Below are 15,847 nucleotides of genomic sequence, written 5' to 3'. Positions count from 1 at the left end.
CACAGGAAGTTGCGGGAAGCCGGGAAGAGGGGTGCCGAGGCGGGCTGGTGGGCAGCGAGCTGGAGCCAAGCTGGGTCGGGGGACTGCTGGGCAGGCGGGTAAGAGGGCCTGGGGCCCAAAGAGTGCTTCTGGGGCTCTGTGTGCGTGTGTGAATGGGAGTGGAGGGTCGTCCGGAAGGTTCCTGGGCAAGGTCCAGGATGAGTGGACAGAAAGTGAGAAGGTATGGGTGCGAGACCCTCCCAGGAACACTGATTTAACTCAGGGTGCTCTGTTGGTGTATCCTGCCTTGGAGAAGGCTGGGTGCCACGGACTCGTGATGGCTGGGGAGCAGCTCCCGCCTGCCAGAGGGGCAGGACTGGGCAATTTGCCAGCCAAGGTTTCCCAGCCCTGGCATCAGGGGTTTGGCTGGGAGTGTCCCCCAGGTGGCCTCTGGAGAAGCCTGAGGGACAAAGAAGGCAGAAACAGTAGATGGTCCTTACTTGGGCCCAGTTCATAGAGGCAGCAGGTGAGGCTGTGTGAGGAAAGGTGACGTGGCCAGGGTCATGCTTCCTGGGACCTGAACCCAAGCTCCAGGCTTCCCACTGTACTGCTCCACAGCAGAGAGGGCCCAGGGCTCCCAGCTCAGCCCCAGTGGTGGCCACATGCTTCGAGAGCCATGTGTCCCTAGGCCGCGGTCCCTCCTTAGCTCTAGACCTTAGTCCAGCTTTGCCGCCCTTGCCTTACGGGCATCTGGGCTTGATAAGGCTGTTGGAAGTTTTGGGGCTTGTTCATTTGACAAGCCTGCTGTTCTCCTGTGGGCTGTTAGTATAACCAAGAGGGCTGGGGGAGCCTGGGGGCTGAGCCAGGGGCATTGGGCTCCCAAGGACAACTGGCAATTAAGTAGGAAATGCTCACACCTTTACCCACCACCACCACCACCACCATCATTACCACCTAGTAGAGACAGTATGGCATGGTGTTAAGAGCACAGATGCCAAAATGCACTGAGTTTGAATCCTGGCCGTGCCATTTCCAGCTGTGTGACCTTGGACAGGTTCCTTAACCTCTCTGGGCCTCAGCTTCATTATCTAGAAAATGGAACTAATAAGCAAACCTATCTCCAGGTTGTTGTAATGATTATACGAGATGGTCTATGAGGTTCTTGGCACCGTGCTTGGCTGGTAGTAGGTCCTACACAACTATTAGCTATTATTATGTGTCAGGCATGGAGTCGATGCCTTCACTATATGGCCTCACTGCACCCACACAGTGATTCTGTGATGCATAAGCTCTTCTCCCAGTTTGTTGTGTGGTTAGTTCATTCTCATTTTTCAGGTCTCAGTTTTAATGGTCATTTCCTGCAAAAGGCCTTTCCTGACTTTTCTATTCACAATAGGTGTCCCTGTTTTTCTCTTTAAGACTCCCTGTATGTATGTTTTCCTTAGGAGTTTTCACCATTTTTGATTATTTTGTTTGTCTATACAGTTATTTGTTGAATGCTGATCTCCCCATCAGCTCCAAGAGGAGATGTCTGTCTTGCTCACCGTGGTATCCGCAGTTCCTAGGTCAGGGCCTACACCTCGCAGGTGCCCTATAGACATGTGAGAGAAAGGGTAAGCATGCCCGCATGGTTAGAAGGCCCCAGAGAGATGATGCCTCTAGATGACTGGCTGATGTCTGACATAGAGTAGGGCAGAAGGGAACATGACACAGAGAAGTTGAGGCACTTGTTTGGGTCACACAGCTAGGAATACTGAGCTGGTTTATAACTTTGGTCCCTGACTGACCCCTAAGCCCAGAGCCGAGGTGAGGCCCAGGCTGAGGTATGCTGACTTTGGGTGACCCATAGGTCCCTCTCCCTCAGTGCCATGCCCAGTGCCCTGATGGAACTGGGTGGAGGTGGCTCAGACTCTGCCCTGCCTGGGGAATCCCAGGGCCATCCCAACAAGGGCCCCTGGGTCAGATGCAGAGACGGGAGACCTCGAGCCCTCTGGTGGGGCAGGGGGCACAGCCCTAATTAAGCGTGAACAAGGAGCTTGGACCCTGGAGTTGGGGGGAGTCTGCAGCGCTCCTCCTACTGGCCGGCAGTGGAACTGCAGGGCTTGGCCCAATGCTTTTCTGCCCCAGAGAAAAAAAGAGGGGTTGCATTTGCTCCTTAAAAAAAAAAAAAACAACCCTCTATTCCCCCCTCTTCTCATTTCCTCCCTTTTTGTTTCTCGTCTTTTCCCACGGGGTCATTCACTAACTGTGCCTTTGCTTAAAACCTCCAGACGGCTTCCCACTGCAAGTAGAATTAGAATAACATCCCAGCTCCTGACCAGGGGCTGGAAGGTTCCCCAAGTCCCTGCACACCTCTCCTTGCTCGCCTCCTGCGCCCAATCCCTTCTTCCCACACCGGCAACACCGCAAGTTCGTTTCTCCCTCAAGGTGCTTCCGCCTGCTGTCCCCTCTGCAGGAATGCTTTTCCCTGGGCTCCCTGCTGTCACTCATCTTGAACATTCCCCTTGGAGAACTTGCAGATGGAAAGAGAATTCAAAGCCCTCTCAGCCAACTTGATACTCACAGATCTGATTTGCATCCTGATTCAAAGTGTTAGAGACCCCAAATCACTGACCGCAAAGCCAACCATTTATCCCATTTAATGAGACAATTGGAAAGGTGAGCAATTACCAGATATTTGATGATATTGAGAGATGATTGTTAATATTTTTAGGTGTGATAATGGTATTGTGGTGACGTTTTTTAAAAAATTAGCATCTTTGAAATATGATGTCCATAAAGTGAAATTAGCCCGGGGCGCCTGGGTGGCTCAGTCCGTTAAGCATCTCATTCTTGATTTCGGCTCAGGTCATGATCTCAGGGTTGTGAGACTGAGGCCCCCGTTGGGCTCCGTGCTGGGCATGGGACTTGCTGAAGATATTTTCTCTCTCTGTCTTTCTCTCCCTCTTCCTCAGTCCCTCCCCCTGCTCGCTCTCTCTCTCTCAAAAAAAAATTAGTCCACTTTGAGTAAGAATTCAGTGAGTTTGCACAAATGTATACAGTTGTGAAACCATGTGGCTATATTGTTTAAAAAGAGTTCTTTGCTTTTAGAGATCCGTGCCGAAGTATTTACAGATAAAGTAGTATAGGAAGAAAATATAATAAGAAGAATAAAGGAGGGAAAAAAACCATAGTCCAGGGAGGGGGGTGGGCGCAGGCATGGATGGAACAAGGCAGGCCAGGAGTGCTTGTGTGAGCTGAGTGATGGGCTACACCAGAGGTTCCTTATCCAGTTCTCGATATTTTGCTATGTTTAAATTCTCCATAATACAAATTTTTCAAAAGATTTTCTCTCTTGAGAGACCGTTTCTGACCGTGCTTGCTGAAACACTGCCTCCCGCCCCCATCGCCCCTGTTTGAAATTGTGTGATTCTGTCTCCCCAACTAGAATGTGAGCTCCGGCAGAGCAGGGGCTGCCTCTGACTTGTGCGCCCCAAACCCTGGAACCACCAGGCACATAGTAGGTGCTCATTGCAAGATTTTTTTTTTTTGCATGCATGCCTGCATGCATGAATGAATGAAGAATGAATGAATTCTCCCATGCTCATTCATTCATCACCAAGTATTGGCCATGTTCTACACCCCCAGCCCTGTGGGCAGCCACAGTTACAGAATGTAAGGGTCCCTAGTCCAAACCTTTTTGTCCGGATGGGGAAACTGAGGCCCGGGGAGGAGCAGATCCTTGCCTGGAGTCTCACAGCTTGGTAGCCAGTTAAGGCTAAGGAGCCCAGCTGAGGCTCTTCTCCATCTTCCCCTCCCGTGTCCTGGGGAAGGGGGCTCTTGCCAGAGCTGCCTGGGCTGTGGCCTTCATGCTCTCCTGCAGGCCTCCCGGTGATTGCTGGAATGGACAGCTCTCTGACAGGCTGCGCTAGGGCCGAGCACTTCCACGCCGCCACTCCTCTGCTGGAGAGCTGGGCGCTTTCCCAGGTGGCAGGCACGACTGTCTTCCTCAAGTGTGAGAATGTGCAGCCGGCCGGTTCCTTCAAGATCCGGGGCATTGGGCATTTCTGCCAGGAGGTGAGGTGTCGGCGGCAGGGGAGAAGTGGGATGGCTCGGGAAGGAGGAGGGGATGGATGCCGGCTGGCTGGGGGTGAGGGCAGGAGGGGAGACGTGGACTTGTAGAGATGGGTGGGCAGGGTGAGGCGTGAGGGGTGTCGGGGTGGGCTGAAGAGGGGCTAACTCCATCCCACACAGGCTCTGTGACATCTGCCTAGGTCAGTCCCTAACCCCATTCCGTCTCTTCCCAGATGGCCAAGAAGGGATGCAGACACCTGGTGTGCTCCTCAGGTGACCCTCGGGGCTGGGTCCTCCGGGCTGTGTGGGGGGAGGAAGAGCTCGCTGGAGCTGCAGTAGCTGTCCAGGGATCAGGCTCCTCTTCAAGGTCCAGCCCCCTCAAGGTCATGGTCAGATGGCCACTTCCTGTCCTCTCCCAGCCCTCTTCCTGTCATTCAGGACTCAGGGTAGAAGTGACAAAAACCCAACTCATACAGGTTTAAGCTACAGGCCCCAAGAACTGAAAATTCTTGGGATAAATGGCTTTCAGGTACAGCTGGATCCAGGAGCTCTCCTTTGTATCTCTTCTTCCCTTGACTTGCCTTTTCTCTGTACTAGCTTTATTTTCACACAGACTTCCTAGCGGCAAGATGACCATCAGGAGTTCTAGGCTTGCCTCCTATCATCCTATCAGCCCTAGTGAAAAGGAAGCACCCCCTTCTTGATGGTTCTCACAGCTTGGTAGCCAGTTAAGGCTAAGGAGCCCAGCTGAGGCTGTTCTCCATCTTCCCCTCCCGTGTCCTGGACCAGTTCAATCCATGAATTGGTCTTTTTCACCTAGCTTGGATCATGTACTCATCCCTGAACCAATCATGGGCTAGGGGTTCTCTGAGTTCTCTGACTGAGTCAATCTAGATCACATATCCACCTCTGGGACCAGAAAGAGGACTCAAAGGTAGAGCATATGAGTGCCAGGAAGGGGTGACCCACAAAGGGAAATGGAGGGGGAGGGAAGGAAGTATGTTAACAGGCTAAGACAGCACTGCCCACTGCACCCCCTTCTGTTGCTTCCACAGGGGGCAACGCAGGGATTGCTGCTGCTTATGCCGCTCGGAAGCTGGGCATCCCTGCCACCATTGTGCTCCCAGAGGGCACCTCCCTGCAGGTGGTGAGGAGGCTGCAGGGGGAGGGGGCTGAGGTTCAGCTGACCGGAAAGGTAAGGACCCCAGGAAGGAGAAGCCAGCTGGGGTGGGCTGTTCCCCTTTACCCCCACCCCTCAGCCCTAGGAGATGGTATCTCCCCGCTGTTTTCTTTCTTTTTTTGATGAACTATGCCTGGAGCTCAGTCTTCTCCTAGGATGGCTGAGCTGAGGGTTGGGAGTGAGGCATGATGTATATGAGGCCTGGGACCTCCTGCCTCTACCTACCTTGAGAAAATTTCCCCTGTGTGAACCCAGGAGAAACAGGAAGCTTATGGACCAGGAGTCTGTCCGTCTCCTTATAATCCTCACTAACACTTGGTATTATTTATTTAAAAATGTTTGCCCTTTGATGAGACAAAAAGCATAAAGAAAGATGAGGGTGGCATCATTTCTTATTCTGAGACCACCCCAGTAATGAAAGGTGTCCACCACCAGGGATATCGCTGGTTCATCTTGTTACCGAAGAAACAGAGATGCAAACATGTAATCCTTCTACCTTCCTGGAGAGAAGAAAAACTCCCTGAAAAAGAGATTTTTTTTTTTAAACCATTAAAATTAAAACTAAAATTAAAACCATGGTATCTGAAAGCTGGTCTCCAAATACTTGGTGTCCAGTTTCCTTCCTTGCTTTCTCCCTTCTTTCTTCTCTTTATTCATCTATTCACCTGTTCTCCCATCCATCACCCTCTCTCTCTCCCTCTCTCCCATTCATCTGTCCATCTATCCATCCATCCACCCTTCATCCATCCATCCATCCACCCATCCACCCATCCATCCATCTATCCATCCATCCATCCGTCAGTCCATCTGTCCGTCCATCCATCCACCCATCCGTCCGTCCAACCCCCCATTCCCTTTCTCCCTCCTTCCCTTCCTTTCTTTCTCCCTTCCTTCCTTCCAACAGATATTCATTGAACTCATACTCTGTGCCTGTACCATGTTAGAGATAGGGAAATAGAGATAGTAAGACCTGGTCTCTGCTCTCACAAAGCTCAGGTGTTGCTGGGGAGACCCACAGATAACCAGATGGTGATAAGAGACGGTGGTAAGTGTGATGGGGAAGCACGGGGCCCTGAGGAAGAACAGAGAAAGCATATTGTTTTAATCAGCTATTGCTGCTAGATCATGCTGCGTAACAAACAGGCCCCCACATATCAGAGGCTTATGAGAAGCCTGATTTCTCTTGTGAGAGGGCCAGGGTGGCTCTGCGTCAGGCTGCAGGCAGGATTAAGGTCTGCACATGTGCCCCACATCCCTCTGGACCGGTGGCCACCTGGGATGTGTTCCTTTCCAGGTGGATGGCAGGAGGAGTGGGGGGAAAGGGCCCCTCAAGGCTGTGGTCGTAACTGTTACACTGTCACTTCTGCCACATGCCATTGGCCAAAGCAAGCCCCACGGCTGGGGCCCCCATCAGCGTAGGTGAGGAAATGTACTCCGGCCTCTGTGGCAGGGAGGGACAGCGGTCACATGACAAGAGGCGTGGACATGTGGTTCTGATGGAGGGAGGGGCTAGGGAACTGGGCGGTGGTCCCGACTACTGCCAGGCTGTGCCTCAGACCTGGGGAGATGATCCAGGAAAGGCTCCCCTAGAAGGACCCTCTGTGTTATCTTGAAAGGAAAATACAAGTCCTCCCACTGGGAAAAGGGTCGTGGGCAGAGGAAAGAGCCTAGAAAGGCCTGGAATGAGAGCGAGCATGGTGCATTCCACTCGCCTGCAGCCCAGCCCCTGGGGGAAGGGGTGACAGGTGAGGCCAGAGAGGGGCACGGCCGCCTCAGCAGGCAGGGCGGCTCATAGGTGAGGCTGGCATAGGGCATTGGGGAGCCACGGCAGGATTTGGAGCAGGGGAGGGACACGCTGGGCCCTCACTCTGGCTGCTCTGGGGCAATGGACAGGAGGCGGGAAGCCTGTGAGGAGGGGCCGCTCCAGGTGAGTGGCCTCAAGGACTGCATGGTTTTAAATCTCATGTTTGTTTCAATAACTCAAGAGAATGAGTCTTGTCTCTTCGGTTAGATGGGAGATTCCTTGTGGACGGAGACTATTTCTTTGTCTTCTCTGTGTCCCCCAGCATGGCATGGGCAAGAGGGGGTGCTGCAGGGGGCCAGAGGATGGGCGAGGCTACCTCTGGCCCCCTTGTCACCCACTGCCCCTCGGAAGAGGGGGCTGTTATTGCCACTTAGCTTCTGCTGAAGTTGGCCAGTGTGGGGAGGGGCCCCTCCGAAATCCTGTCTTAGTTTGGGTTCCCCAGAAGCAGACCCTGAGACAAGGATTCGGGTGCATGTGGTTTATTTGGGAGGTGCTTGCAGAGAACGTGGGGGTAGAAGTGAGGGAGGAGAAGAAAGCTCACAGTGGCTGTCAGTGGCTTGTCACTTCTGTGGCAACTGGGGTTCAGTCCCCACAGGGAGCCTCGGGGCTCCTGTGGAGGAGACACACAGAGAGGGGTCAGAGGGCCACTCTTGGGGCACCTGCCCCTCGGCACTGCAGGCTGCCCTGCCCGCTGCCCCGCAAAGTCCCCCAGCCAGAAAATACCCTGCAAGCGACCTCTGAGCTGGGCCGTGGGGATGCGGGCTTCTGCCACAGATTTGACGTCAAGCCCGTGAGAAAAGTGCACCCAGCCCCGATGTGGTCCGCGCAGCTCTGTCGAGACCCGGGCTACCTCTGGCTGCTCGAACTTAACCGGCAGGTCATCCGTTGGCCGATCGCTCATTTTCATGGACACCATCTGTAGTGGCCAAGCTGCTCTTTGGGGCTCTGATCTGAGGGGGCTTCTCCCCTACTGGCTCGTCAGAAGTGGAAACCACTTAGCTGGCCTTGGAGCTCCCCCTCCCCTAGCATTGCAGGCCGACCGTTGGGATCGTGGAAAGCACATGACATCCATTTATCCAGGCGGAAGCCTCTGCCTTTGTCCCAGGAGGCTGCAGGGCACACCCCGGCTCTGGTCTCACCCTTGGGGCTCTCCCCAGCCCGTCAGACCCTGGGGCCATGCAGGAGACCTCAGGCTCTGCTCCAGCCTCCAGAGCGGTCCACCTCCTGGGGCTCCTGAGGCCCTTGGTTTCTCTTTAGGTCTGGGACGAGGCCAGTCTGAAGGCGCAAGAGTTGGCCACGAGGGCTGGTTGGGTGAACGTCCCTCCATTTGACCACCCCCTGATCTGGTAAGGTTGTTGCCCCTCCCCCGTGGAGCTCAGAGCCCAGACCCTTATTGAGTTGGGGTCCTTCCATTGGACAGAAGGGGAAACTGAGGCCTAGAGAGGAGAAGAGGCTTGGAAGCCAGGCACATTAGAGTTCAGGCCCTGCTTCTGTCACTTGCAAGTTGTGTGACTCTACAAAGTATCTCTCCTCCGCATGCCTCAGTTTCCACATGTGTACAATGGAAATGGCAATAATCAATCCTGCTTACTGAGTGTACTTCAGGATGCATCTAATCCATTTGATCCTCCCCAGAGCCCTAGAGGTGGGTGTCATATGTCCATTCCACAGGCACAGAGGGGTCAAGGAACTTGCCCGAGATCACATAGCTAGTTAAGTGGCCCAGACATTGGGTCCCAGGCCCAGAACTTGACGGATGCCAATTGATATGCTGGTCCCCTCTTAAGCACACATGCTAATGCTGCCTCTTCAAGGTTGCGGAGGGGATTAAATGAGATAATGTCTGAGAACACGGCTGGGAGGTTGATGGAAGGGAAAGAATGAGTGAATGGAGTGGGTGAAAGCTGAGCGAGCTAAGTGTTGCAGGGTCTCTGCTCCCCTTGCTGTGGATGGCGATTGGAGTGGCGATAAGGAGAGTTTGTGCATATGTCAGCCTTTGGGAATGGGGGCCTTTCTCACCCTGCTTTCTCCTTCCCCCCAGGGAAGGCCACGCCAGCCTGGTGCGAGAGCTGAAGGCAGCACTGGGGACCCCACCGGGGGCCCTGGTGCTGGCAGTAGGGGGTGGAGGGCTCCTGGCGGGGGTGTCAGCTGGCCTGGCAGAGGTGGGCTGGCAGCATGTGCCCATCATAGCTGTGGAGACCCAAGGGGCACACTGTTTCAATGCAGCCGTCAAGGCGGGCAGGCTAGTCACGCTGCCGGACATCACCAGGTAGGCATGGGCTGGGGGCATTTGTGCTGGGCTGGAGGGCGGGGGTGTTGCCGTCCTAGGGCCTCTCAGTCCCAACCAGTGGAGGTAGGGCGTACCCAAGAGACTCAACTTCACCCTAGGACTCCAAGCACAATAATGTTAGAAGGCAATGCCAAAAAAGTAGATGGATATGATTCATTTAAGTTTCATTAATTAATAAAACAAGTTTCATTGTTCTGTATCATAAAAGCAGTTTAAGTGTGTTGCAGGTAAGTGAGAATATGTAGGCAAGCAATAAGCAACAGAAAACAAAACGGCACCTTCAGTTTCACCATCCAGAGATGAACAATGGGTTACATTTTCCCGGTCTTTGTTTTTCCCCCATGCATGCATAGTTACATACAAGTGAAATGTGCCTGGCACGTAGTCGGTGCTCAACAGATGTTTGTGAAATGAATGAATGGATCGATCGTATATTTTTAAGTTAGGATCGTATCCTTCCTAAACTCTATTTTTCTAGGTCATATTGTATATCATGAACATAGTTTCATTTTTTCTGCGATATCATTAGAGAAGTTTTTCCTTATTATTTTATGTAACTGATTTTAATTCAACTGAGGAAAAGTTCTTATGAACCAACTAACTAACTACTAGAGAGTGGCCAGCCTCCAGACCTTGCCTCGTCTTATATCCTTTACCATCACCACCACTATCATCTTCACAGATGCTGTTAGTTTCCTAAGGCTGCCATAAAGATGACCACAAACTAGGTGGCTTAAAAGAACAGAAATGCATTCTTTCTTAGCCCTGGAAGCTAAAAGTGTGACATCAAGGTACTAGCAGGGCCACCCTCCCTCTGAAGGCCCTAGGGGAGGAGCATCCTTCCTTGCCTCCTTCAGCTTCTGGTGGTTGTTGGCAATCCTTGGTGTTCCTTGGCTTGTAGCCACCTCATTCTGCCTCTGTCTTCATATGACCTTCTCCTCCGTGTGTCTGTTCTCCTCTTGTAAGGGAACCAGTCACTGAATTTTGGTTCAGCTTAATCCAGTATGACCCTATCTTCTAATTCCATCTGCAAAGACTCTATTTCCAAATTAGGTCACATTCTGAGGTTCTGTATGGAAGGGAATTTTGGGGGGAGACACTGTTCAACCCCCTACAGATGCCAGTACTGCCCATATTTTATTAAGCACCCATTAGGTGCTAGAACTTAGGATATCATGGTGTATGACAGCAAGGTGGCTGAAATCAGGACAGCCTATTAAGTCATCTCTGTTAGGCACCTATTGTGTACAAGATTCTGGCCGGCCAGTTAGAGAAACGGTCCTTGCTTCAAGGAGGATTCTATCTGGACATATGGGTCTCCTTAATGTCTTTCTGGTACCATCTCCACTCCTTTTCTGACGCCACCCACCCTCCAGCGTCTCTGTGCTGCCTTTCCCTGAAAATTATCTGTGCCTCTAACTTCTGAGCCTTTCCTTTCCCTTCCACTTGAAATACCAGTCCCTCTTATGTGGATGAAATCCTCCAAGGCTCAGCTGGGCAGTTGCCTCCCATAGGTAAAGACCCCAGAGACACTCTGTGTCACTCTTCAGCCGTGAAAGAGCTTGTGGATGGGCTGGCTTGGGCCCCTAACTGGAAGGAGGGGCTTGAGGATGGGGACTGGCTATTGAGCTCTGAGTCCCGAGTACCTCTCTCAGAGCCTGGCACAGTGCAGCACTAAGTGAAGTTCACGGACTTGACATTTTTGTAAATGACGTCCATCCCGGTGCTCTGACCGGCCCCACCTGGCAGTCACCTTGCTGAGTTCTGTCCACTCTCCCACTGGACTCCAGCTCCTCTCCAACCCTTGTCCCCACACCAGGGCATCAGCACTCCCCTGGATGGTTGTCACAGCCTTCCTCCATCCCCTGGCTATGCTTGGTGCTCTTTTTGATAACAGCTTTATTGAGATATACTTCATGTGTCATGCAATTCATCCACTTAGAGTGTATAGTTCACTGATTTTAAGTATATTCAGAGTTGTGCCTCCATCACCAAAATCACTTTTAGAGCATTTTCGTCACCCCTCCCCAAACCCCTCCTCCCCTCCAGCCCCTGCTGATTACTGCTCTACTGCCTGTCTCTATGGACTTGCTTGCTGGGGACATTTCATTTGGATGAAGTCATACAATACGTGGCCTTTTGTGTCTGGCTTCTCTCACTCAGCCTCATGTCTTCTGGGTTCATCCATGTTGTCATCCGCACTCCATTCCTTTTTGTGGCCCAAATACCATTCCATCGTGTGGCTGGACCCCATCTTGTTTATCCAACCCTCGGTTGCTGGACGTTTGGGCTGTTTGTGTTTTGGGCTATGATGAGTCGTGCTGCTACAAACACTCGTATGGGCATTTGCATGGGGACGAATGTGTCCATTTCTCTGGGCTGCAGCCCTGCAGGTGGTATCGCTGTTTCCTCTTTGCGCTGAGTCCTTTGCCTACCTTTGGGCAGGGTGTCTGTCCTTCCTCCGCTGCTGACCTACGGGCCTCTTCATCCCCCACTTACACCCCTCAATGCCTTCCCCAGGCTCTCAGGCCCAGATCCACACTCCTCTCGGCCCCACTCCAGCCACTGGCCTATCTTCCGGCCCCTTGGATAGGTCACACTCTTTCCTATCACCAACCTCTGTGCATGCTGTTCCCTCTGCCTGGAACATTCTACCCCCTCCCCTTCCCTCCTTTCGGCTGGGATCTCTCACCCCAGAGAGATTGGCCCTGCAACCCTGCCTCGGGTAGGGTGCCCTCCCAATGGTCTCCCTCTACTTACAACTTAATTCTATGTTTCCCCTCCCAGACTTTGTTCTTATTTATTAATGAATTAATTTATTTATAATTGATGCTTATAGTCAACCTGCAATATCATATTCATTTCAGGTGTGCCGCGTAGTGATCCGGGAATCCTATACATTCCGCTGTGCTCACCACCACGAGTGGAGTCACCACCTGTCACTACACAAAGCGATGACCGTATTATTGACTATTCCCTGTGCTGGACTTTTTGTGCCCGTGGCTTATTAATTTTATAACTGGAAGTTCATACCTCTCCATCCTCTGTACCTGTGTCGCCCCACGCCCTTCCCCCGACCCTCACTGGCAACCACTACTGGCTTGTCTGTAGTTCTGAGTCGGAGTCTCTCTTGCTGTCGTTGTTGACTTTGTTCTTAGTAACAGCAATGCTAACAGCCACCGCCAACCCTTCGGTAGAACTTACTACGTGCCGGGCCCTCTTCTAGACACTCCACCCCCGTGACAATCTCATGAACCTGGGACTGTCGTTACCTCCATTTCTCAGACTGAGGAAGCTGAGGCTCGGGGGGGTGGGTGGTGCAGTGACCTTCACGAGGTCCCACTGCTAGCGCGGGGCCCAGGTTTGAAACCAGGCAGCCTGGCTCCCGAGTCTGTGCTCTGGGCTACTCAGGCCAGTTCTCATGGGCTCTCCAAAGGCTCTCCCGGGCCTGAAACGCTGCCCAGCTCAGGAAGGTACCGGCAGGTGGGTGATTCCAAGCACAGAGATAAACAGCATGGATCCTGGAGCCACACTGCCTGGATTTGAATCCACATTCTGCTACGTACTGACTAGCTGTGTGTCCTCGAGCTAGTTCCTCAACCTCCCTGAGCCTCTCAGGTTCCTCCCTTGTAAAATGGAGCTCATACATTTCTAACTCAAGGGGAGATTACAAGGATTATGACAGAAAACACATGTATCTGTCACCTGGTAGATAGTCAATAAATACTAGTTATCATATAGACATGAGAAGTGGTTATTACTGAATAAGATGCAAACAAATCCATTCCCCTGCTTGGCTTTCACTTTAAATTTACCCCAAAAAATCTCAAATGGGGTATGTGCACGGAAGACCACAATCACGGTTATAGAGTTGGAGGGCATGTTGCGCATTTGTCGGTCATTCGAGGGGCACCCGATCTGGGGGCACCTCCTCTGTGCCCGTGCTGTGCTAGGCTCCTGCGGCGCTGAGCCCCGGCCCGTTGCAGGACGGGAGGGGGCCCTGGGGCTTGGAGGGCTGGATCGGTAAGGGGCAGAGGCCTGAGGATTCACCGGCTCTGCCCCACACCCTGGCACTCCCTGCCCGGCCTGCCCTCTCCTGCAGCGTGGCCAAGAGCCTGGGTGCCAAGACCGTGGCTGCGAGGGCCCTGGCGTGCACGCAGGAACTGGAGATCATCTCTGAGGTGGTGGAGGACGTCCAGGCTGTGAGCGCCGTGCAGCAGTTCCTGGGTGAGTGAGCCTTGCCCTCCCTCCGCAGGCTCGGGGACCTGTGAAGGCCCTGGGTCTCTGGGTGTTCACTCCCTGTCAGTTTCATGTGACTCGGGTCCACTCAGTCATCATGGCGCCTCCTCAGGTAGCCTCCTCCAGTCTCCCACCCTCCTCCCACCGAGGCTGGAGACCTCCCATGCACCAGGCCCTCTGGTCGTAGCTGCCTGGTTCTCACTCATCTCCAGCGCTAGATGTAAACCCCATGAGGGTGAGGCCTGGTGCGTCTTCTTTACTGCTGTGCCCCCAGGACCTTCCTGGCATAGGGCCTGGCAGGGAGTGGCTACTCAGTAAACATCTGGTAAATGAATGGGTGAATGTATGAGTGAGTGGAAAGGTAGATAATGGATGGATGGGTGGATGGATGGATGGACAGACGGACACATTGATTAATGGACACATTGATGGATGGACAGAGAGACAGTCAAGTGATGGATAGGGGATGGATAGATGAATGCATGGATGGATGAATGGACGCATGGATGGATGGATGGTTACACTGATTGATGGATACACTGATGGATGGACAGACAGTCAGATGATGGATAGAGGAATGGATGGATGGATAGATGGATGAAAGGTGGATGGATGGAGGGATGGATGGTCAGATTGATGGATGGAGAGAGGGTCAGACGAATGATGGATTGTGAGCTGGCTGGCTGGCTGGCTTCGTGGATTTGCAGTGCCCAGAGCCTACTGAGCACTAACTGCTTCTTCCTCCCTTTCTCTCTTCTCATCCACCCTGTTCTTCTGCTCTGGGCAGATGACGAGCGCATGTTGGTGGAGCCTGCCTGCGGGGCAGCTCTGGCTGTCATCTACTCAGGCCTCCTGGGGAGACTCCAGGCTGAGGGCCGCCTGCGCCCCTCCCTGGCCTCGGTCGTGGTCATTGTGTGTGGAGGCAACAGCATCGATGGTGGAGGGCTGCAGGCTCTGAAAGCCCGGCTGGGTCAGAGCTGAGGGCTCCTTGTCTGGGATGGACACCCCTGTAGCTGGCTGAGGCTTGCTCCCTGTGCTCATGGCTGGCGGTGGAAGCTGCCCCCTGCTTCTGTACGAGCTGCCTCCTGCAGGAAGCCCTCCTGAAATGCTTCCCTTGGCTGCCCTGCAGCCCTGGCCAATAAACACTCTGCGTTGAATTTGTAAGTCCAGCCGGTCCCCTCTTTCTGGCTTCGTGAGCTCATAGAAGGCACACAGCAACCTCGAGGCTGGCTCCGCAGTGAAGAGACTCTACATCCCATAGCTTAGGCAATAAAGCCAAGGATTCAAACCTTGGGTCTCTAAGACAGTCCAGTCATGCTGAAGTCCTGACAGGGCTTCCCTCACCTGGGGGACCTGCCCAGGAGGAGAGGGGGGCATTCTGTGCAGCTCTGCTCAGGCCCGAGTGGGCAAGGACAATATCACCTGGCTTTATCGAGTGCTTTGTATGTGCCAGAAACTCTGCTAAGACCTTTCTACTCATTGCCTTCTTTAATGTTCACAAAGGCACTCTGAAGCAGAAACCATTATATCATCCCTGTTCTAAAGATGGGGAAACTGAGGCACGGGGCGGTGACCGAACCCACTCAAGGTCCTAGTGGCCGCATGGCCCAGCCAGGCTCAAACTTTGTGATTTTCAGTATAACTCTGTATTTCTTGGACCTCAGCCTTTTCGTGTGCCGGTTGGTGGTGATGGGACCCTGGGGATGGAAGCAGGACCTCCAGGTTGGTCTGGACACACCCGTGGGTCACAAGGAGGGTGGGTGCTGGTCCTGGAATTGGGCATCTCTCCCCGGTGGGAAGCATCTCTTAGGAACCGGAGGGGAAATTAGAATCTTTTGTAGCCACCAGGGGGCAGCAAAGTGTCTCTGATGGGGAAGCGGGGCCCTGGGCAGGGGAGGCCCCCCCCCCGCCCCCGGCCCCTCCAGCCTCCCTTGGCTCTGCCCCTCGGGGGCCCTCACCCCAGCTGGGGGGTGCTGAGGTCCCAGAGATGGCTGGCCCACAAGATCTTGGCATTGGGGAGCCCTAGCCAACCCTCACTGCCCTGCTGGAAACAAGGCTCAGAGAGTGTGGGGTCCACCTGGCAGGTGGTAGGTAGTGAGGCCTCCCACTGGGGCCCCCTTTCCTGCCTCCTGCAGGCTGTGTGTGCGTGGGCAAGTGCCCTCCCTTCTCAGGGCCTCCGGCTACACCTCTGTGCTGGAAGACGCCCACTTGTGGCTTCCCAACTCCTTTCCTTTCCCCAGGCTGATCCCCCTCCCACGCGGCTCCTCCCTCCCTCAAAAGGAGAATTTGAGAGCCACAGTGA

At 53.5% G+C, this 15,847-nt stretch overlaps 1 protein-coding gene across 4 annotated transcripts; it reads left to right on the top strand.

The window, feature by feature from the left end:
* Nucleotides 1-14,709, top strand: SDSL (serine dehydratase like). 4 transcript variants are annotated; one of them, XM_073881065.1, is made up of 11 exons: nucleotides 1-98; nucleotides 1,465-1,592; nucleotides 2,435-2,637; nucleotides 3,407-3,478; nucleotides 3,870-4,035; nucleotides 4,266-4,305; nucleotides 5,088-5,227; nucleotides 8,274-8,362; nucleotides 9,058-9,285; nucleotides 13,409-13,533; nucleotides 14,333-14,709. In XM_073881065.1, exons 6-11 carry the CDS (start codon nucleotides 4,266-4,268, stop codon nucleotides 14,524-14,526), a joined length of 816 nt encoding a protein of 271 aa, XP_073737166.1. In that variant the 5' UTR covers nucleotides 1-98; nucleotides 1,465-1,592; nucleotides 2,435-2,637; nucleotides 3,407-3,478; nucleotides 3,870-4,035; the 3' UTR covers nucleotides 14,527-14,709. The 4 variants fall into 4 exon arrangements, with proteins under 4 accessions (XP_073737166.1, XP_073737165.1, XP_025745603.1 ...); XM_073881064.1 differs by lacking the exon at nucleotides 3,407-3,478; XM_025889818.2 differs by lacking the exons at nucleotides 1-98; nucleotides 1,465-1,592; nucleotides 2,435-2,637; nucleotides 3,407-3,478 and having other exon boundaries at nucleotides 3,821-4,035; nucleotides 5,088-5,179.
* The last annotated feature ends 1,138 nt before the right edge of the window (nucleotides 14,710-15,847 follow it).

The sequence above is a fragment of the Callorhinus ursinus genome, unplaced genomic scaffold (assembly GCF_003265705.2).
Source record: "Callorhinus ursinus isolate GAN/ISIS: 27379988/994484 unplaced genomic scaffold, GSC_fseal_2.0 scaffold41, whole genome shotgun sequence".
Classification (NCBI taxonomy): domain Eukaryota; kingdom Metazoa; phylum Chordata; class Mammalia; order Carnivora; family Otariidae; genus Callorhinus; species Callorhinus ursinus.
This window is presented reverse-complemented; position numbering and strand designations above follow the sequence as displayed.

Excerpts from the sequence above, each read along its gene's own strand:
- SDSL (XM_073881064.1), top strand. Across the intron at positions 8,363-9,057 it reads TTTGACCACCCCCTGATCTG|GGAAGGCCACGCCAGCCTGG; the intron begins GTAAGGTTGTTG and ends CCTTCCCCCCAG. Across the intron at positions 13,534-14,332 it reads CGCCGTGCAGCAGTTCCTGG|ATGACGAGCGCATGTTGGTG; the intron begins GTGAGTGAGCCT and ends TGCTCTGGGCAG.